Source organism: Micropterus dolomieu, linkage group LG01 (genome assembly GCF_021292245.1).
Source record: "Micropterus dolomieu isolate WLL.071019.BEF.003 ecotype Adirondacks linkage group LG01, ASM2129224v1, whole genome shotgun sequence".
NCBI classification, from domain to species: domain Eukaryota; kingdom Metazoa; phylum Chordata; class Actinopteri; order Centrarchiformes; family Centrarchidae; genus Micropterus; species Micropterus dolomieu.
In genome coordinates, this window is record NC_060150.1 from 38,466,320 (window position 1) to 38,488,822 (window position 22,503).

General features: G+C 41.5%; 1 protein-coding gene across 1 annotated transcript in view; it reads right to left on the reverse strand.

Moving 5' to 3' along the window:
- ptprn2 (protein tyrosine phosphatase receptor type N2) overlaps positions 1-22,503 on the reverse strand; it is a 138,535-nt gene that overhangs the window by 106,740 nt on the left and 9,292 nt on the right. The window contains exons 2-3 of the mRNA XM_046071941.1: positions 8,389-8,439; positions 352-465 (exon numbers count right to left, since the gene is read on the reverse strand). Of these exons, the coding sequence (XP_045927897.1) occupies positions 352-465; positions 8,389-8,439 (165 nt within the window). The remainder of the gene's footprint in view (positions 1-351; positions 466-8,388; positions 8,440-22,503) is intronic.

The window sequence follows — 22,503 nt, forward strand, 5'->3', positions numbered from 1 at the left end:
TTGACCGAGTAGGGGAGACTGCCTAACATAATTACACTGCACACCTCACAGTTACTAAACCACAAAATTAGCTCTAAATGTCCTACCAGCATACAAGCCAATTAGATTGGCTGCTGGAGTAAGGCGATGATGGCAGAACAATGGCCTGATATGAGTCAAATGACCTGTTCTAGCACAATGGCGTTGTGCTTTTCTAGCCAAAGAGACAGCTTGGCTTATTTGGCTTGCTTCAAACAATGGCAGTTGACAAGCCTTTGCTGTAAGCCCTGTACATGTCTGGTAAATGCTGCTGAAAAAAAAAATAAAAGAAAGAGAGACCCGGACAAAGACAGACAGGCAAACAGTATGTACCTCTGTGCGCCAGTTTCTGTAGGAGGATCCTGAGGCGTTGCAGAGCAGAGGAAGAAATATCGTATGTGTACAGGTTTGCAACGGCCAACTCCTGGCACCTTCCAAACACTCCATCTACAGAAAAAGAAAACGGGGATATTTTTTGATAGTTAAAAATGAGAAGCACACATCAGAAAGACGTAAGAAATATTTCTGAACACTGATTGTCATCTTGCAAAGTAAAACAAGGTTTACCGGCCAGGTTAAAATGTTGTAATGGTGTGTGGCACCTGCAATGTCGCTTCGCCTGACTTCCTATTTTGGGGGAGCTAATAGCTGACATCTTCCCTCTGACAGCACCACGATAAGCAGCCATTCATGGCAGGAAGGACTTTATCAGGGACCCTGGTAATCTCCCTATCAGCAGGCCTCCCGCCTCACTCAATACAGGTTGCTAGGCAACCCACGCCACAGAGTCCCTATCAGCTCCATAATTTAATGGCTGGTCTAGACCCCAGAAAGATGCTGAGGCTCAGGGGGTCAGAAAGCAGTGTGCAGATGTAACGCCTGGAATATAAATGACCTGCGTTGTCACCTTCTCTTAGCTGGAGAGATAAATCCATGTATCTTGTTGGCTAAACTCACTAAATGAAAAGTCCACCTCAAAGATGATCTTAGGAGATGAATCTTGCAGATTCAATCTGAGCCATCTCTCGTGTGTGTGTGTGTTTGTGTGTATGTAGTCATGCATACCACCATGTGAGAGCATGTGTGAGGATGCCACTGTGATTAGACGGGATGTAATGATGTGAATCAACACTCCGTCATGCACCGCAGCATCCCATTAATTAGCCCCAAGATGTCGGACAATGACAGCAAACATCAATGGTGCAACTGATGCTCAGTGACACATTGGACACTGTAGAAAACACTGGTGTCCTCTCCATCTTCTCCTTCGATGCCATTTTCAAACTAGAGATATAAATATAGACGGACACATATCCAAAGATGTATGATCAATAATATCTCGCAATCATCTATGTGATATAACATTCTGACACAGAGAGGGGGATGTTGAGCTTCACCTTGGCACCAGGAGTGAAAAATAGACATTAACTTTTTTATTTCATCTATTTAAACATCGGTTTTCTAAAATTAAAAATTACAGTGCATTGTTTTGTGCAACATTCAGTGACTGATAATTACAAAGATAATAATGTGATGTCAGACGAGGCTCTAAATTGAATTCTTAATCTAAACAAGAAGCGGGTGTTTTCCTGACTTGCCCCCTCTTCGCCTGAGGCCCGTTAAATGACAGCTGGACAGGAAAAAGCCTGTGGAAGGTGGTGAATTAGCATAGACAACACAGTACAACTCTCAGTTATTTTAGGATCTCAAACAGTGCAGAGGAAAACTTCCCACCTACAGATGCACAGATCAGGCGTCAGCTCTCGTCTCGTCACTCTTCGCCAACAAACCCACTTTTCAAATGATATTATCTCAGATGGTTAATTAGAATTATATTATAATGGTTTGTCAAGGCCATGTGGTAGGATTTGTCCCAGTTATACGCTAACAACACATATTATGTAAGAAATAAATTGGAGGCTGGTGACATAACAAGTGACAGGAAACTGTTAAATGTTTGATGCTCTCTATCCCTCATTGGTTTCCATGGTATTGGCCACTGAAAAAAAATGTACTTCCTTCTCCGTTGTCAGGGACATTCCCGATAGCAACGAGACACAGCAACACACAGGAGTTATTTTTTACAACAAAGAAATCCTTGTTTGACAAACATAAGAGCTGACTGATTTATGGAGGTGATGCTGAACCATTCGGAGCCACACGCATGATGAATCACCAAGCACTGCTCTGTCACTTTATAGTGTGTATTCACAAAACTGAGATTATCAAGACAAGCAACAATGGTTCAAAAAAAAAAAGCTAAAAAGATTTTAATTTCAGGCTTGGAGGAGCGCAGCATGTGTCTGGTACATGAAGGGTTGTCTAAATCTGACGATAACAGAAATGCAGCGCAATCAAATATCAGACAGCATTAGTGAAAGAGATCTATGTAGGTCCAACACATTCAAGGCTATTTGGGAATGATGCAAAGTCTATCAAGCAAGGCAGAACAAAGTGATTTGTTAATGATCATATGTCAGGTTTTAAGGAAATATTAAGTTGACAATAGATCAATTTGTGCCTCCTTGCAAGACAAGACTAATGCTGTCACTGTGATTAACAAATGGCAAGTGCAATGCAAATGAACCTCAATCTATGCAATCAATAATGCATAAAACAGGCCAGAGAATGAATAAATCAATAATTAGATGTACAATCCGACACATCAGTGACATTCTCACTAAAGAGAAGCTATGTCTAGATAAGCTCCATGTTGACAGGAATTAAGAAAGAGATTTTCAACCCAAAAAAAAAAAAAAACAAGGTAAAGAGCTTTAAATCCAGACACCGTCTCTCCTCCCACTGTGACAGACAGCGCGACACCCGGCAGCTGCTAAAGCTATTTAAACTGTGAAAGCGAATGCTCTGGGATAACAGGAGCAAACACTAAAGCTGACAGTCAGCAAGGCATTTCTAAAAGACTGTACGTCGGAAGGAGGGGAGGACGGATCCAGGAGACAAATTGAGACGTACTAGAACAGGTGTATTAGCTGTGCAACTCATGTCGTGAAAATGAATAGGCCCAAATCAAAGCACTGGGAACAGCCAGATGTAGTCTGCTAATACAGAAAAGAACCGAACCAAAAGCTAAAGTGATGAGGATATGATTAATGAAGTGTTTACACACTATTCAGGTCTTTTTTATGTGAAAATTGTGGCTTTGAAATGATAATTACATTTATGCACACACTGCAATGTGCATGTACTCTAAGAGCTACATCAAAACATGCTGCCTAATCAGTTTGGCTGTGGAATATAAATTAGGTCTATTATTACATGTATTTTTAACATATCTGTTTACGTCTCCTGTTAAAGCCCCACCTATTTGCCACCAAAGAGCGGCAGTCTGTTTGTTAAACCTTTTGTACAGTCTCATATCCGATATCCACTTATTCTTGGATTTGCACCGACTTCTTTGGCGCTCTTCCTCTGCCCATGCAGATTGCTTGGGATTATAGATCTTTGCGGTGGTTACTTAAAGTGTTTATGCTGCAGTTGAACTTGTTGCAAGCTTCGATCGATAGGAGCATCACCTAAATCGTTTAAATCTAAAATACAGTGCGGACGTTTCAGACAATATTGGCCCAAGTGGAGGCAAGATAACCACCAATCGATATAACACTTTTGGTTAAGTGTTTAATAGGAGCCAACCAGTGCCCTCTGGGAAACATGTAGCACTTATCCGCTGTACTTTAGTTTAGCTTATCATAGCAGTAAGCCACAGACTCCTGAGAGGTGCATCAAATTAAAATGCATTTCCGGTCTCAGGGTAAACACATATCCTTGCAGAACCTCTGACAAAGTATTCCCCTGAAGTGGAAGTAAAGATTTGAAGAGGTTGCTTCCAAAATGAGACATGACAGCAGAAGATCAAATGATATATGGAAGATGGTAATACACCAACACAACAACAGCTACAGAAGAAGAAGAAGAAATTGAAGGACCTTTTTCCTACTCGTACCCTATAAAAAGAATTCACGACTCTGGTTTTACTGTCTTCAACAGGGTAACAGATTTAAGAACAAACAAAGTAGATTTAATGAGGAAATATTTAGATATTTATCTAAATTAAATAAAAATAAAAACATAAAACATAAAGTACTAATTTTTAAAATCATGATGATGCGACTTTTTGGGGTGTGTACCAAACAAACATGTTGTCTTACATCTGGAGAACAAGATCTGTAGGCCAGGGGCATCTCTGCAGCAATATAGTACTTTATTATATATTTTACCTCCAAAAGATTTTAGCTTCTACAATTTGGGTATATTGCATGTGGCCATATTGCTATTTCGATCATATTTTGTTTCGAACCCTAATGTGCCATATATGCTCAATATGCAATTTTTAGGAAAGTTTCTGGGAGAGATAAAGCCAATCATTGGCATCTGATCCAGAACACGGGGCCCCCTCCTCAATGGATACATCATGTCATGCGACCGCTGGAATCTCTGACTGCATCCCCCAAAGAGAGGACAGAGAAGAGCGTGCACGTCACCGATGGCAGAGAGAGAGAAAGAGAGCGAGAGAGAGAGAGAGAGAGGTTGACTCTCTCAACGGGACTTTATTTCACCGGCAGAGTAATCACCTGGATAAAACAGTCAGGTCATTTAAAGGCAGCAGTATTACAGAATTGCCCCTGAGATTACGCATGAATGAAGAGATCAAAAATGTCACCTGCTCTCATGCTGCATTCTGTCACACGGTTGACAGGCACTGCCAACAGCAAACAGCAGGCCTCTTGATGTATGCCAAATAAATATCTGACAAGCTGCCCCGCGTGAAAACTATATTTTTAAATGCTTACATTGATCTACAGTTGTATTTGCGGTATCTGCAACACTACAAATACAATTGACGGTATTTATAAAAGAACCATTCAGATTATTAGTGCAAGAATTATCAAATTTTTTCTAGATTATTTTTATTGTATGACTACTGCAGTAAGAGTATTGTATTGTTCTTCTGCCAACATGCCCGTTTCGTTGACAGTTGAGAAAGACTTTGTGCCTTGAGGATGTCACTGAGACCTCTGATTTACTGTCCGAGGGGATAATTCTTAACATTGTCACAGCACTTGTAATTCTTGTAATACTCATCGGACCAGGAAACATTTTTCCAAACTTCTAATGTCTGAGCCTGTGTGAATTTTAGCCTCACTTTCCTGTTCTTAGCTGACAGGAGTGGCACCCAGTGTGTTCCTCTGCTGCTGTAGCCCATCTGCTTCAAGGTTTGACGTGTTGTACGTTCAGAGATGGTATTCTGCATACCTAGGTTGTAACGAGTGGTTATTTGAGTTACTGTTTCCCTTTCTTCCCCATTCTGATGCTCGTTTTGAACTTCAGCAAGTTGTCTTGACATCCACATCTACATGCCTAAATGCATTCAGTTGCTGCCACGTGACTGACTGATAAGCAATTTGTGTTAACAAGCAATTGAACAGGTGTACCTAATAAAGTGGCCGGTAAGTACAGCTTATAGGTTTTATTTCATAGTTCTCGGCTCCAGGCAAAGTAAGGAGGGCGCCGAAGAAAATCTTGCCTAGGGTCCCCTGTTGTGAAAAGATTTAGTGAACGGTCAATCGGCTGCAAAGATGATGATTTAGGTGTGTCCTATTAAAGGAGATGAATACTTGTATAAATGTATATTTTGTATTATATATTGGTAATGAATAAAAATCAGATTTGTTTTCACTTTGACATAAAAAAAGGTATTTTTCTGTTGATCAGTGTAAAAAAAAAGCAAGCCACATTAAATCTTCTCTGATTCAGTGTTGTAAAATAATAAAACTTGAAAACGGATGGGATGTGAATGCTTCTTTTTTTATATGCACTGAATGCAACCATTCCCTCCCCTCTGCCACCTTGCATGGCAACAGTACGGGTGAGGAAGAGCATGGTTGGCCCAGTCCGGAATAAACCAGGTTACTCCTTCAGGGACCCGGGGATGAGTTGAAGTGGCAGACCTAGTTACTCCCACTCATCCTCTGCCTGTGCCGTGGCTGCTGCTCATCAGGAGTCCAATGGAGAATGACAGAGCGTAGATTGAATATTCGTAGAGTGTTATGAAGCAACTAAATTATGTCTCATTACTTGCATATTAGGTACAACATTAATCCAACATTAGTCTTTCTTGTCTGTATACATTTTCCTTTATTGAGCATAGGGCCTCTAATTACATTTCAGTGTGAGAGGGATAATGCGAGTGTTGCTCCTTGGGCCAAAGTGGTTAAAAAAAAAAAAAATAAAATAGATGATGGGAAGATGTGGGAAAAAAGAAACATTAAATCTCAAAGAAATGACCAGCCACATAATAGCTTGCATGATAGTCTCAGGTAATAAGAAACTTCCACACTCACCACGACATTCCTCTCTGCCTCTGCAGGTTTTTCTGTCAGCAATTTCCCTCTATTAGGCTACACCCAGCTTCCCTCTGTACCAGTACAGTCTGTGTAATTAAAGTGAGTTTTTTACATTTATCTTCTGAGCTGCCTTGTCCTTCCCTGTTTCCTCCTTAACTGGGTTAATATGGAAATAAGGGCAGAGATCTCCTCTTCTCTAACATGCCACAAAGACTACCGACTTCACCCCACCATTAGATATCCACCCACTCTTCACAGAGGTCTTTATAACCCATCTTAAAACAATAGTTAGATATGAAGATTGATGCCACTCTCATGTCTGTATACTAAATGTAGCTACACCCAGCAGACGGTTAGCTTAGCTTAGCATAATGTTAAATGTTAAAAAAGGGTGAAACTAGCCTAGCTCAGAAATAAAACATTTGTGCAGAGCCAGGCAGTTTCCCCCTGTTTCAAGTATTTATGCTAAGCTAAGCTAACCAGCTGCTAGATGTAGCGTTGTGTTTACTGTACAAACATAGGAGTGGTATCAATCTTCTCATCTAACTCTTGCCAAGAAAGCAGATAACTATGATCCCCAAAAATGTCAAACTATTTCTTTAAAATCCATCTCTTTTCCTCAGCTTGCTGATATTTATAATTAAGACATAGTTTCTGTTATTCATTAGTTCTCTGTGCAATATGCCTATTGTTTTTTTTAAAATACTTTTATTCAGAATTGTTCATTTTTTATGCTTTTATTCCTAATTTACCTGCTTTATTTATATATATATTTATATATATATATTTCTTGAATTGATTTTCATTATTTGTTTGTTTTTATTTGACTTAAGTTGTCGTCTTGCTGCTAAGCATTTGGTGAACATTTAATAATCGATTAATCAATTAGTTGACTGACAGAAAATGTATTGCCAAATATTTTGACATGTCAATATAATAGTAGATTGAATATCTTTGATTTTGGACTTTTGATTGGACAAACAAGTAATTTGTGGATGTCACCTTGGGATCTGGGAAATTACTATTTTCTGACATCTTAAAAATAAATCATATGACTTGATTAATTTAGAAAATAATCTATAATAAAAGTAATTGTCCATTGCAGCCCTGATAAAACTACACTATGGGAATTAAAACATTAAAACTGATATTGTCAAAGGAAAAAGATGAAGTTAGGTTAGTAATGAACAAAGCAGTACGGAAACTATGTAGTATCTTACACAAAATTACCTACATAACTCGTCACAGACACCAAACATAATTTTATCTCAGGTCAATTTCATCCTCCTCTTCTTATTGACATATTAATATTCAAGTATTAGTATATTAGTAAAGGAAGTGAGCAAAACTCAGTCAAACAAAACAAACAACCTCAAAGCGCAGGCATGTAATCATTATGCTTGTGAGGCAAAAAAACAAACACGCACTGGGATAGAAGTGGATCCCCAGTATGCACATGTAAGCACAATATGGTATCCTGCGTTGAAACCTTCCACTGTGGGAGAATACATTAACCTTTCGACGATCCTCGATATTGACATGCTATCAATCCCCTTCAAAATGAAAAGCCCGCTGTGTGATTCTGCTGAATGCCACACTGTGAAGAGCCCCGACATTTCCCCTCCATTCGTCAGGTGACACGTTGTCATGGCAACCGCTGGCACATACACATCCACGTTCACAAGACAAGACGGTTTGCAGATGAGGTCGTGACCGATTGGCACAAAAAAAACTTATAAAGAGGGGAAAACATGCTACTGGTATTGATCATAAGCCTTGTAGTTAGTTCGATGAATGAGATGAGACATTATATGCTTTTCTTAAACATGACTCATACGTTGTAACTGAGCTGAAACATGCTGTGATCTATCTATAAATCCCTGAATGACTAAAAATAACCGGGCCGGCATTAGCACTGTGTTGGGTCGATGATGGTTGTGTACCACAGGGATGATGTACAATATAACGAGGTGTGGTGGGTGTACACGACTCTCTGAGTCTGACATACCGTTGACGCAGAACTCATACGGTGTACAGAGCTCGTCTTCAAACAGGCAACCTGGAGGTGAGAGAAGAGAGAAAATGTATATTTTGCTCAACACGTGACAATTCCTCACACATTGGTTTCAACATGGTTTTAAAAAACAAGACTTCCAACTTGGATTATGAACACAAGACATACTATGCTACAATTAGTAAGACATACGATTAATATGATTAGTCAATGAATGATTAGTCAATAAACAAAAACATGGACACAACTAGCACTTTCAATATGTCACCATTGTGACAGGCATGTTTTCACTATTATTGTGGTTCAAACATACATTACACATTAATCAAATAAATAAAGATTAAAGAAACAGTTTGACATTGGAGAAGCATGTTTATTGGCTTTCTTGCTGAGAGGTAATGAGAAGATTGAGACCACCAGTGGTGGACAGTAAGTAAGTACCTTTACTCAAGTACTGTACTTAAGTGCAAATTTGAGGTACTTGTACTTAACTTGAGTACTTTCTTTTCATGCCGCTTTCTACTTCTACTCCACTACTCAGAGGGAGATATTGTACTGTTTACTTCACTTCATTTATGTGACAGCTTTAGTTACTAGTTACTGTACAAATTACAAATTTGACACACAAAACATATGAAGAGTTTATAAAATAAGCTTCATTATAAAATAAACTACCCAATGTTTTATAGTTATAGTACAGCTGACACGATTATTAGACTGACATTGAAATGAACAGTTAATTGTTGTTGTTTAGTTCCACTTTCACAAATGTGAAGTTTTGCTGCGTTTCGTTTTAATTATTTTAATGTAATAATTTTGAGCTTTGTACTGACAAACATAACCATACTATTAGTACTTCTTACTTTTGATGCTTAAGTATTTTTAAAAGCAGCTACTTTCGTACTTTGACTCAAGTAGAAATTTAGATTAACAACTTCTACTTGTTGTCAATTTAAATTGACAACAAGTAGCAAAGGTATCTGTACCCTTGCTAAAGGACTGGTGTACTTCGCCCACCACTGGATACCACTCAAAGTTACAAACCACTCACAGTTAAAAACTAAGCTACACCTAGCAGCTGCTTAGCTGCTAGTTCCTGTTAATCTGTTATTTGTTTCATCAGTGCATACACCAAAGGGTAAAAACGACAATTTGTGGTTCTGTAAGTCTTAGATAGAGTAAGGTTAGCTGTTTCCCCCCGTTTCCAGTCTGTAAGCTAAACTAAGCTAACAAACTGCTGGTTGTAGCTTTAGATTTACTGCATGATATGAAAGTGGCATCAATCCTCCCATCTAACTCTCAGCAAGAAAGCGAGTAAGTGTACATCCCAAAATGTCAAACTGAACAGCAGCCTGATTTAATCATATAAATTACAGTCAACCTAAGATGGGAGAAGTCCAGCAGATATACTTCAATACTTGATAGTGGATATAAATGGATTCCATAAGCATATACTGTATATATTATATACATACAACAGACGGCTGAATGGAAACAGAAAATGTACTAAATTGCAGTACAAAGTTAGCCTAACATCACAATATCTAAATCTGTCACTGTTCTATAAAAGTACAGCTTAGTACTGCGTTGACTCTGGCTGCGGGCCGTGCTGCTAATGGCAGAGCCATCAATCATCAATTAGTGCGACTTCTCCTATGCCTAGTGTCTCTGACACTAATACCCCAACTCCATGGGCAACACTTCCATATATGAATGTTGTATGAATATTAATGAACTTTAACACTTGGACTATAGGGCTGGTTGTTCCAGACTAATAAATGAACAGATGGCAGGAGCATTATGGGTAGCTCGCCCCTGTGTTCAAATTTCACATGTGGGAGTTGCAGCAAGCGGAGGACTGTTCTGCTTGCCAATCTGCACAGGTGATCCTCCACATTTTGAGTTGAGGGAAAGAAATGTGTCTGTGGGGTGAAAATTCCTCTTGAAGTGTTATTTTCTGTCTTTTATAGCGAATGTAGTCGCACATTCATGGTCACAACGAGCCCAGACAACAAGACAGACCTGAGAACATTGTATTTGGGTTTGTGCAGTCTTAACAGGCTCATACAGTTGATGGTGTTTACAACAATCCATAAACAACTAGGCCAACCCTCAGCCTCCTTTCTTCAAGTCTTTTATCTTTCCCTCCCTCAGCTCATCAGTTGGAGTGACGTAATTGGATGCGCCCTCATGGCCCGGTGGCCTCGATGGACAGCAATGAGCAGCTCATGACCGTGAAAAAAGAACAGGCTGAGTAGGAGGAGAGGCCTCTGTCAGACCTCTTTGATAATGAGAAGAGATTGGTGCAAGAAGTCTGCTAATCAATTCACACAGACAATCAGGACAGGTGTGGATGAGACAGGAATTTTTCAGTTCAATTCAAGTTTTTTCAAGTTTCTTCTTTGCAGATCCATCATTAGGATCATTATTCTGCTCTGATTATTAAAATCTAGTCTGCGTGACAACTTGAGTGTACAGACACAATATGCAGCCATTTTGTTTGGAAGCTGAGGGTAGATTTCATGGAATGACACCGTTTGGAGGTAATGGCTTCAATATGTCAGCAAAATGGCTATTTAATGATGTAGAGTGAGGCATCACAACAGAGCTGTAGGGTCACTCAGCTCACCAGTACAAAACTAAAAGGTAGAATATCCTGAACGGAAGAGAACCAACTTACTGCTCGAAAACCAAGACCACAAAAGCCTTTTCCGACAACTTATACCTGACTATAATTTTATACCCTATAAAACCCTCATTTTCATGAACTGGTTAAGCTTCATTTTGCAGGCTAACCTTAACACTAAAATGAAGCTGCTGGTTGAAAAAGGCACATGGATTTAAGTATTTAGTTCCAAAATTCCTGCCCAAGCAGATCCTTAATGACACTCCTTTCCATTTTTCTTTATGGTATGTGTCAGAAATCTGAATATATTTGGGTTTAGGAAAGTGAAAAGGGGATTTAAAGATGTTGCCTGAATGTCTTATAGACCAAACGATCAATTGATTTTTCAAGAGAATAATCTGTGGATTAACTGATAATGACAATAATTATTAGTTGCAGGCCTAGTTTGGACTTTTCCGTACACCATCCATTCTTACATACCCATAATTTAGATTTATCTTGAAGACGACAACAAAAACATATAAGACTAAACTTATCCAGAGTGGTCACTTGGAGCTGAAAGAGCCACGCAGTCCCTGAGGATCAAACATCTCAGCGCTCTGCAATTAGTGTCAGTCCATTCAACTTCACCTCCTCATCACTTCCCTGCTTAATTCATCGTGTTCTCTGGGAGGCCTTGTCAGCTCTCAATATTAATTACGACCTTCCATTTAATGAAGCATCCAGCCAAGCATAGTTAGTCAGACATGGTGTGTGTGTGTGTGTGTGTGTGTGTTAGGCAGGGACATAGGATTCATAACGCCACATCCCCTTTCTCCAACACCATGCCAGAGATGATTAAAATGGTGCCTTTTAATTAAAATGCAATCACAGTGGATGCTGCTGATTACCTCAGGCAAAAAAAAAAAAAGGATGCTAGACTCGTCGTGGCTGAGGAAGAAAGCTGGTGAAAAAAAAGGGTCCAGGCCATATCTTAATGAAGCGCCCTGACAAAGAATAGCCACACTGACTTGTGTAATTCTGTCTGTACAAGATGATTTCACAAAAAAAAAAACTTTTCCAAAAACACTACGCTCAGTGTGCAGTTGAGCCTTCTGTTGCCATGTCAACCTCATCCTGGATCAATCACAGAAGCTCATCAATGGGAAACTGACTGTCGAGTCCAGTGAGTACAGCCTCAGTGGGATTCAGTCGATCAACAGAGATGATTTCAGTGTGATTTCCCATGCGAACTAGTGTTACCCTCTGGACCTCTAGTAATTTGTAATAATTGTGGAGGTCGTCTGTGATATTAATCTCGTGAGAATCTGCCATTACCGTAATTTGTAAAGTAAATATTCCACCACAAATTACCAACGTATTTCGCCAGACACAGAGGTCATGTCATAATAAATAATCCCGAGAAGAATCAGCATCTCTGTGATTTGATTTGGAGAGAGTGTTTTTTGAGCAAGTTTTTTTTTCTTCTGCCTCTTTCTCTGCATTGGCAATTACAAAAAAAAGTTTTGACAGTAATTTCGGTGCAAATTCAGGAGGCTCATCTCGCTACACAACACGGAAACATATTCGCAGAAAGAGCAAGCTCAAATCCAGAAGTGGAAAATCTCGAAAGATGATGACATGGATCACCTGCATCATGCAGCACGGCAGCATGCAGTAAGGAACATATTTATATGGGATTAACAGCTTTTATGTGGCAGCCTAGTAATAGAAACGTAACGTAACATTTACTTGTCTTTCAAGAAGCAGATGTTACGCAGAGACCTGTCATCATATCAAGCAGATATTGTCAGTAAATGTGAGTAAAATACAGACCCAAAACACATGAGGTCCCCTGCTAATACTCATCCTGTGCAAATAGGACTTTATACTCACACTTGAACCTCAACCAGTTCCATGTGTAGCCTAATCTTTATTTCAATGTATGGTGATAAATGTTTAGCAAATATTAAAGATTCTAGGAAAATAATCAATCACCCTTGTGTGATATCATTTGAGTAGTGCTACAGTAAAACAGTCAGTTAGTTGATGAGTCATTTAATCCGCAGGAAATTAATTAACAGCAATTTTGATGGCAGTGGAGCGGTACCTAACAATTATTTCCATTAGCGATTAATGTTCTCAATTAATCGATTAATTGTTTGGTCTGTGAAATGTCAGCAACAGTAAACAATGCCCATCATAGATTTCCCGCGCCCATGATGATGTCTTCAAATTGCTTGTTTTGTCTGACCAACAGACCCAAACATATTTAGTTCACGATCACAGACTAAGAAAACCAATTTCTTTTTAGATAATCGACTTATTAATAAATGTATTGCATATATTCAAAATTGACTGATTTATGCAGCTCTAGATAAATGTGTAGTTTTCAGCTGCCACTAGCGGTGTAGTTCAAAGATTGCAACCAGGTGTGTGCTCGTACGTGTGCTTGCTTGAACTCATTAGCGAGCATAATCCGAAACAACCACTTTCATACAGAAATTCCACAATAAACGCAGGCTGTGGCTTTTCTCCAGACATGTTCAGGCTCTGTTACTTCAAGTTCCCATGTCAGAGGTAGATCAACACCGGCGCCGTACCTTTCATTCAGCTCAGAAAAAAGGCATAGTGACAGCGGCTACCCAGAGGAAAAATCTTTTGCTCAGATTAGTCTTTTCTTTAACTCTTGAGAAATCTCAATAGTATATCTTTTTGAGATCACTCCAATCTGAATTGTTGCTCCTAAAACCCCTTAGGAGAAAAGGATGAGATGACGAGAGATTGAGGTTTTGAGACTTGGGTAAGACAAATGGATTCTGAATTGAGATTACAATAGGGTAAATGAAAGTAACAGATGAGATCTCATCATTGAGTTCATCTTGAGTACATCTTTTTGAGTTCATTAATGTCTTGCTTATTGCTCCTAAAAAGCAGTTGGGAGCTCTGGGAGATGTTTGTGAGCTTGATTGTATCACATTACTGTCTGTGCTTGGAGAACTATGCTGGAGGCCCTGAGCTGGATTTGAACCCCGCACCTGCTGGGCAACAACACTGCCGCTGCGCCATCCAGCTAAAATTAACAAGGAAGGACTGATTGTCTTTAAATAGAGTACAATTTACAGGTCTGCTTGCGGGGGGGGCTGGGCCCCCCTGGACCCGTCCTGGGGCTGGGAGGGGTTGTCGCTGAGTCTGGGGTGCTGCCGGTGCTAGAGGGGCTCTTGCTATAAGCCCTGGGCTGGAGGGACTGGTCCCAGTGAGGAGGACCATTCTAGCCTGCCTATGACCTCCTTCACCTTTCCCCCTTTGGTCATGTCTCACAACATACACCCTTAGGACTCTGGGGGGCGGGCAGGCTGCAGGGCGTTTGGTGGGTGGGGCTGCTTTATTGCGGCCTCGCCCTTCTTCCTCCCCCACTGGCCGCCCCTCAATTTTAATTACACATTAGACACAGAGGGCTTGGGGGGTAGGCGGGGCACGATGGGAGGCTCCACTACCTGACAGTTGTGGGGTGCCTCTGTCACAACTACCCTCCAATTTTAACTGCACCTTAGTTACCACACACCTTATCTTTACTCCACCATACAACACTTCACAATCCATGACATGCATCCAACACAAAACAATACATTTGCAGAGGCAGGCAGAGGGGTTGAAGGAGTGGTGGAGATTCTCATTAGCCTCGTGTCCTGCCCCTGGAGCCCCGGGCGTCGGGGGTGCTGTTGGGTTGGTGACGGCCTTGCCTGATCTGGGGTGGGGGCCTGCTCTTGACCTAGGGATCTGGGGACTCGGGCTTGTGGCTTTTGCTCATTTCTGGGCGGGTGGTGTGTCCCTGGGCCTGGGGGCCCGTTGTCTCCTCTCCTCTTCGGCAGGGGTGGGGCTCCCGCTGCTTCCCCCTGCCAGCTCTCTCACAGTGGGGGCATTCGGGAGTCTCTGGGGCGCATGGCTGGTATTGTCGGGTAGGTTTTGGTGCTCCTCCTTGGGGGTGCTTGACTGGGGGGGCAGGGCCCCTGTCCAGGGATGAGATCGGCCTCGGGGGCTGCTGGCACTGCCTGCACTCTGGGGAGAGATGCCTCTGGCTGGGCTGGGGGACCGTTGACCTGGTTCTCCTGCGTTATTGCTCCCTGGTGGCAGGGAGATTCACAGCACGGCTTTCTGCTGTCCCGGGGTACAGCTTCCCCCGGGACATGCGGTCTGGAGTCCTTTGCGCTTTGGGGGGTCGCGGGGTGTCCTGGCTTCTGGGGGTAAGGGTCTCTGCGCGGGTTGATCCGGTTGCGGTTTGGAGGGCTGCGGTGGGATTGTAGGGCGATTGACGATGCATCTTGATACATTGTGCTTTTTCCCTGGGCAGGGTCTCTGAATTGCTGCTGGCTGTTTAGTTTGTGCATTGGAGTCCGGGGGAGGCATTTCCTTGTTGGCTTGGAGGGACCAGTTTGCGTCCCTGTTTTGCTTCGTTGGCCTCGGATCCATGCTTACCCATTTCTCTGTCTGCCAGTTGTTGGACCCCTCTGGATACTGAGGTATATAGTTAGTTTTCGGGATGTGCAGTGTGGGTGCGGGGCAGGGCTGTGCTCCGGTTTGTTCTGGACTTGTGCCTGGAGTTCTCGGCCCTTGAAGAGTGGGTGGGTTGGTGGTGGCATACAGCTGAGCTGGTTGATTTTGCCTCGTTGCTGGTTTGGCTGTTGTTGCACGGCAGCCGGGGGGCGTGCTGGGCATGGGGGATGTTGTCTGGCATTTTTTCTGGTGGTTGCGGGGACGGCGGGCTTTTATTGGCGGGTGCATGGTGACCTGTGCAGCGCGTTTGCTGCTGGTGTTTCTCTCCGCTGGCTTCCGCTGTCATGTTATTCCGCTTGCTCTCTCTCATTTGCCCGACCTCGGTGTCGCCGTGCTCGCGCAGTGTGCGCGTTGGGCTCGTTGGGCTCGTTGGGCTCGTCACTTGGACATTGGTGTTGATGATTCCGTGGCATTTGGGCGTTTTGGTTGTTCGCTGCCCAGCGGTGGGGGAGCACTGGTCTATGTTGTGTGCGCGCCGCGGTCAGTCCAGGCGCTGCTCTTCCGCGGGTTACGCTTCTTGCGTTCCGTCGGCATTACGTTGTCAACTGGCATTTGGGTCTGGGTCTTCCGCGTTTGCATCGCGGTGCATCTGGGAGTCTTTGTTTTTTTGATTGATTTTTTCTTTTTTTTTTCTTTCTCTAAGCTTTTTCTAAGCAGAAACTTATTTAAATTACCAGCTCTCGTGGCTGTGCTGTGTTGCTTATTTAGTGTGCTGGACTGTTTCTTGTTTTCATTTTTCTCTTAGTTGTCATACTATGTCAGCTGTTTATTGCTGCTGTTCGGCTGGTTGTCTTTTACTATTATTATTATTTTTATTGTTTGTGTTTGTTGTTGTTTTCCTCCCCAAGCCCCCCTCTCTGTTCTATTGCAGGTTTCGTTGCTTTCTACAATTGGTGTTTCCCTCTGCTGTTCCCTGTTGTCCCCACCTTCCATCCCCCTTCTCTTGCGGGTCTTGTCCTTTCTCTGTGCTGCCTGTTTGTGCCCCCCTATCCCCGTGTCTGCCCCCCTGTCCAGCCCGGTGACAAATCAATACATAATTAAATAAATAATAAAAGACAAAGACAAAGGAGTATATTAATACTCTCTTGTTAAAGTAAAATCTGTCTGGCACAATATGGTATCCAGGTCATCATACTCTATACCAGGCTGCTGGGCAGGACAGGTAAAAAAAAAAAAAAAAAAATAGAAATAGAGTACAATTTTCATTTACTTAGAAGAGGAGAAATACCATATCCACAATTAAAGTCCTCAAAATTCTACTCAAGTAAAAGGTATAAAAGTATTCCACAGTGAATGTACTTAAGTATCAAAAGTAAAAGTGCTCATTCTTTATGAAAGATACATGTTGTATCTCAGTTCTTGCTTGTATTCGGTCCTTAATGAATTAATCTCTAAACATCAGGTCAAAGTATTGGGTGTTCCAGTTATGCTGGCTGTGACTACCTTAACAAATTAGAAAACATGACATTTGAAAGTGCATTATTTTGTGTATTATTTTATGTCAAAATGTATTTACATTTTTTTCAGTAACTTGTAACAGATAATTAACAATAAATATAATAAGGATTTGAAATTAAGGTAAGTAAAAGTAAATTAAGTACAAACACCCATAAAAAGAAAATACTCAACCTCAACATTTGACATAAGTAAAGTACTTGAGTAAAATAACCCCTAAGTTCGGTCACTAAGACAAAACTGAGAAATATCTTGGAGCTTTTTTTCTGATCCACATTCTGGAGACTGAAATTACACTTATTTAAGATACTATAGAGATCTCTTGTTTTGATCAGAGTAAGACAGAGATGAGTTTTGCTCCTGAAGCCAATATGAGAAAACCGAGACAGAATTGAGAAGAATCATGAGATCCTAGGAGTCATAGCTGAGTTTTCTTTGAGCTCTTTCTCTGATCTCATGGTCCAATGTTCAGGAGACTTAAATTAGACTTATTTAAGATCAGTTAGAGATCTCTTGTTTTGATCATAGTCAGACATAAATGAGATTTTGTATGGTTGTTTCTCCTGAGATGAATTTGAGAAGAGGAAGAAAAGGCCTTTGGTCTCACCTTGGTATTATAAGCAGCTCATTTGTGTCTAGGAGAAAACAAGGAAACAACTATGAGATCTCATCTTGGATTTTGCTTTCCTATGAGACTGAAAGAGAAAACACACAGAGCTGGAAACTCAGGTAAACTCCCACTGCAACATTACAGTAATAGTTTTATTTTATCAACTGTAGGTTGAACTAATCCATGCTCGTTACATGATAACGTTACATTTACTGCATTTAGCAGATGTGCTACATCATTAGCTCACCGGAGGCTCAGCAATGTCATCACAGCTACATGTATTGGATGATAATGAAACAATTAGTGAGTTGGAATGGATATTATAATGATATTGTGTCACAGTTTATAACAGTTAGACTGCACTAAGTAACTTTACTGTAACTAGTGATAGGAGAGGTGGAGAAGCTGTGTACCTGAGTATTGGTAAAGCCACAATAAACATAAACTGAACATTATGCAGCAAACAGTGGCAGGTTCAAGCTACTGTAGTGTTAGCTGGCTGCATCACTATAGGCTAACGTTAGTAAACAAATCGCTCAACAACTGCCTTTTGCCGTTATAGCCTGTCTTGCAGGCTACATCAACAGTTGTACACAGGATAGTAACATAGGTCGCGTTATTTGGTGAAGTAATGTGGAAAGCGATATAACTTTGCACCGGATAACATTAGCAACTGCTAGGCGTTAGCAGGCGAGCTAATGTGACTTTCTCTGTGTTTCTCCAGCTTTACTAATGCTCACTTTGTTCTTACTCGACATCATCTGAACCTGTTTTGTCTGATAGGCTTCAGCACATAAACCTTTATTGTTGTTTTGTATCCTTACGGGAGCCTGTGTTTTGCTGTGAGCCGGTTGTCTTATGATGTTAGTGGACTGCATGTCGTTAGCTGCCGTGTTGTCGCTGTAGTAGGAGAGAGGCTCGGGAGCACGCACAGGGCTGAATCCAACCCGGAGTCCCCACATTAAAATCAGAATAGTGGCTGATGCAAGCAATGGAGAAAACAGGCGTGTGCTTAATTTCTAAGTGAGTTTTGAGCCCACTGACAATAAGGCAATGAAAATGTGATTAATTTCATTGAAAAACTTACATATAGTCCCTTTAAGGGAAAATGCCAAAAATCAGATCTCTCAAATGAGAGGGTTTATTGCTCTGTCAGTTTTATTTCACTGTAAACATCTTTGGATTTTGGACATTTTATTGACAATCAGTTTTCAAACAACTGTCATATTAACTGATAATGAAAATCATCATAAGCAGCAGCAAGAGATGTGAGCTAACTACAGGTGCTGTAAATTTGCAGTAGCTTCCCTCCCAAAATAGGCACAGCGTGGCCTCATTTACAACTGAAGTATGCAGGGAGAATCCAGAAGGTCAATGGATGCAGTAAGTCCGTTTTCACAGTTTTTAACATGATATAGTGGTAGTCAGACACCTGTATTCTCAGGAGACTATGAAATAAGAGAAAGCAGCGAGTTTGTCACACTCTGTCTTTGCAAATCACAAGCAATATGCTACGGAGTATTTATTACCTGTGGCCTGGACCTCTCCAAATCCTCCATCCATGGAGGTGTGGCAGAGAGACATGATGCCCCCTGCCTGCCTTACTACAACCAACTACTACTTGAGACAGCGAGTGCATCTTCTGTATAAGTAAGCAAGGATCAACATACACACACTCACACACAACAGAACAATTCACCTTCAGCTAAAATCTCAGCTACACAGCATGTCGGGGACATAACAGCATGGGTGTCTACCCTCGGGGGTGTGAAATCAGAGAGGAGCGTGTTTCAAGGGAAAAGCTAATTTAAGATTGTTTAAGGAAAAGCAATTATGAGAGTTTCTAATTAGAAAATAATATAAGAATATTAATACCTCAGATAATCTTCCCCTGTACACTGTCGAGCCATCCATTACACATCTCAGAGCAGATTTCAGTCTGGAGGAGCTGCTTGAGACTGTCTCGAACATTTGGCCCTGATTGGCTGACCTTGCCTGGAACATTAAATATGTCCCGATGAGGCTAAACCCAAGGCTGAACACGACTTGATCGTTCACTTTCCCCTCACAGGTGGTTGGCCGGTGCCGGGATACCATCTGTGATGTCTGAGGGGCCAAGGAGGATGCTGGGAGTCTGGCAGCGAGGACAACCACTCCCAGAGCCTGCTGCAGCTCAGGACATATTTCATTCACTCTCTGGGGCCACCCACATATCTTTTATTATAATTATAAGCCGCGACCAAGGACACCGGACTCATTTTTACACACACACATACACCTGTACTGTCAGCCAAAAAATCTATTTTAGAACAGTACAGCTGGTGACAACGGCAATAAAAGTGCAAGTGAATTGAAAAGGGAGTGTGGCTGGAGCAGGGACAGCAGAGAAGAACATCACCTGCAAGCAAATTAGCATCAGCTTGACATCATGTCTGCAGATTTAAACAGCTTGTGTCATTAAGGTGCTCTCCAGCTAAAATTAAAGATGGCTCCAAGCTTTTCTATGCTCCAAAAGGTCTGTTCTTGTCACATTCTGCATGTCACTTGTCAGCAATTCAGCCATGGTAAGTTTATGCACTCTTTCATCTTAACGTAACAAGGGTTTTGTTATAACAGCTGTTAAAATAATGCTGTGACATTCTCAGCACCTACATTTCAAGAGGAAATACTTTTTTATTGTCAATTTATTTTCACACCACAGAAATACCACGGGCTACATCACTGTTGTTTTTTTAAATATTATTTTACAGATAAATGTCCATTTTGTGCATAGAGGGAAAATTTTAATTTTTGGGAAATACGCCGCGCTCTTGCAGAGAGTGAGACAAGAAGATCAGTACCACTCCCATGTCTATACACTAAATATTAAACTACAGCCAGCAGCTCAGTTAGCTTAGCATAGCACAAAGAATGGAAGCAGGGGGAAACAGCTAGCCTCTAGCTCTGTCCAAAGGTAACAAAAATCTGCCTACCAGCACATCTAAAGCTCACTAATTAACACATTGCTCGGCTGATGGAAAAATAGTCATGTAACCCTCTGTAAAATGGCAGTTTGGTGTCTTTACACAAATGAGATATAACATGTTAATTGGTGAGATTTAAGGGTGCTAGTGCCAGATTTTGTATACTTTGGACAGAGCCAGGCTAGCTGTTTCAGCTAAGTTAGCTGGCAGCTAGCTGTAGCTTCATATAGACATGTTTGCATCTAATTCTTGGCAAGAAAGCAAATAAGTGCATTTCCCTAAATGTCAAAATTTTCCTTTATGGCAAATAATTCTAAAATTACTTTACAACATGAGTAATTAGTAGGACCTAGAAGCAGGGAGTCATGGGGCTTTCAGGTAATTTGACTGAAGACTGAACCTGACATGAAACCACCTGACATCCAGAGCAGTGTAACCAAACACATTTCTCACAGACTTCCCAGAGAATTTGTCTCAGAATTCCCAGGCAGGCAGGTCACTCTCAGTCACTCAGCTGCCAGCTCCAGGCTACAGCCCAGACAACGGCCATGAATTAAAGATGGCAGCATCACTGTGGCAACGGAGGACCCAGAAATAGGCTGGCTTGACCTTTTCTCTGACCCGCAATGAATGATTCAGACATTTGATTTTCTCCCCTCTTCTGAGGTGTGATTAGGAGTTAAAGTGCAGAACCAGCGCAAGTCAAACAGCTAAGTGTCCTCTTTCTCATGTGCTGAGGGAGCTCAAAGTGAACCAACACAACCTGGCTTCAAGGGAAATCACCAGTCCTCCAGATGAAGTGAAAGGGTTAACTTTGCGCCATCACAGCACAACAGTGTTTTGGCACTACTTTCCTCCAGATGAAAGTGGGTGTGCAAATGCAGGTGACATGCCATTTCTGTTGTGCTCAAGCCATCCTTGTGCCTGTTCAGTGATTTCACAGCCCCATTCAGGTGAAGTGAAAGGTAGTTACAGTAATCTTAAACTAATCTTAAACAGGGGGTGTAATGAAAATGTATAGTTTTGGGAAGGATTTTTAGTTTGAGATGTTATTTAAATCTGCATCAATTATGTTTAATTTTTTTGCCACTTGGGGGACAACAATTTTGACATGATACCTTATAACACTGTTATGGCAAATAGTTACACATCCAGTAGACATAGAGCGACATTAAGACCAGGAGACTATTTTGAAGTCGTGATTTTGGCAACCTAGTGAATTTAAGTCCAATATTCACTTTTAGATCTGTTTATGGTCTCTACCAACTTTTGAGGAAAATATCTGGCTTTTTAGCAACAAAATGCACCTGCGCTACCATGTTCACTAGCTAGTTGCTTTCTTTGTCTGTTGTTTGGGTGAGTTTATCACAGCCTTTTCACTGTTGAGACCCAGGGCTGACGTATTGCTGACGTATTGCGGTAAGCGTGTCGACTCATTTCCGTTTCCGGTGCTTGTGTGTTGGTACCGTGTTGTGCTGCTCTCGCTAAATAACAGTTACATTTGTTTGATTACAGCGGCCAACTGTTCGCTAAACACTTATTCTTTACAGTAATTTTGCCTAAGCACTCACAGTTCTTTCCATCTTTTAGTGACTGCTGTTCAATCTCATACTTGTTCTAAAGTTTTGGTAGCTGACGCTACAGTACTTTAGCTTAGCCGTTAGCGACTTTAGCTTAGCAACTAGCGATGGCTTCTCCTTCTCCCTCTCTCTCTCCTACTTTCTCCTGCTCGGTGTGTCAGATGTTCAGTTACTCCTCTGCCTCCTTTAGCGGTAATGGTACATGTAATAAGTGTAGTTTATTTATAGACATGGAGGCGAGGCTCAGTGATTTAGAAGTCCGGCTCCGCACCTTGGTAGATCAGTCTTTAGCTACTGTAGCTAGCCAGTCCCCGGTAGTCGGTGCGGAACGGCCTGAGTTAG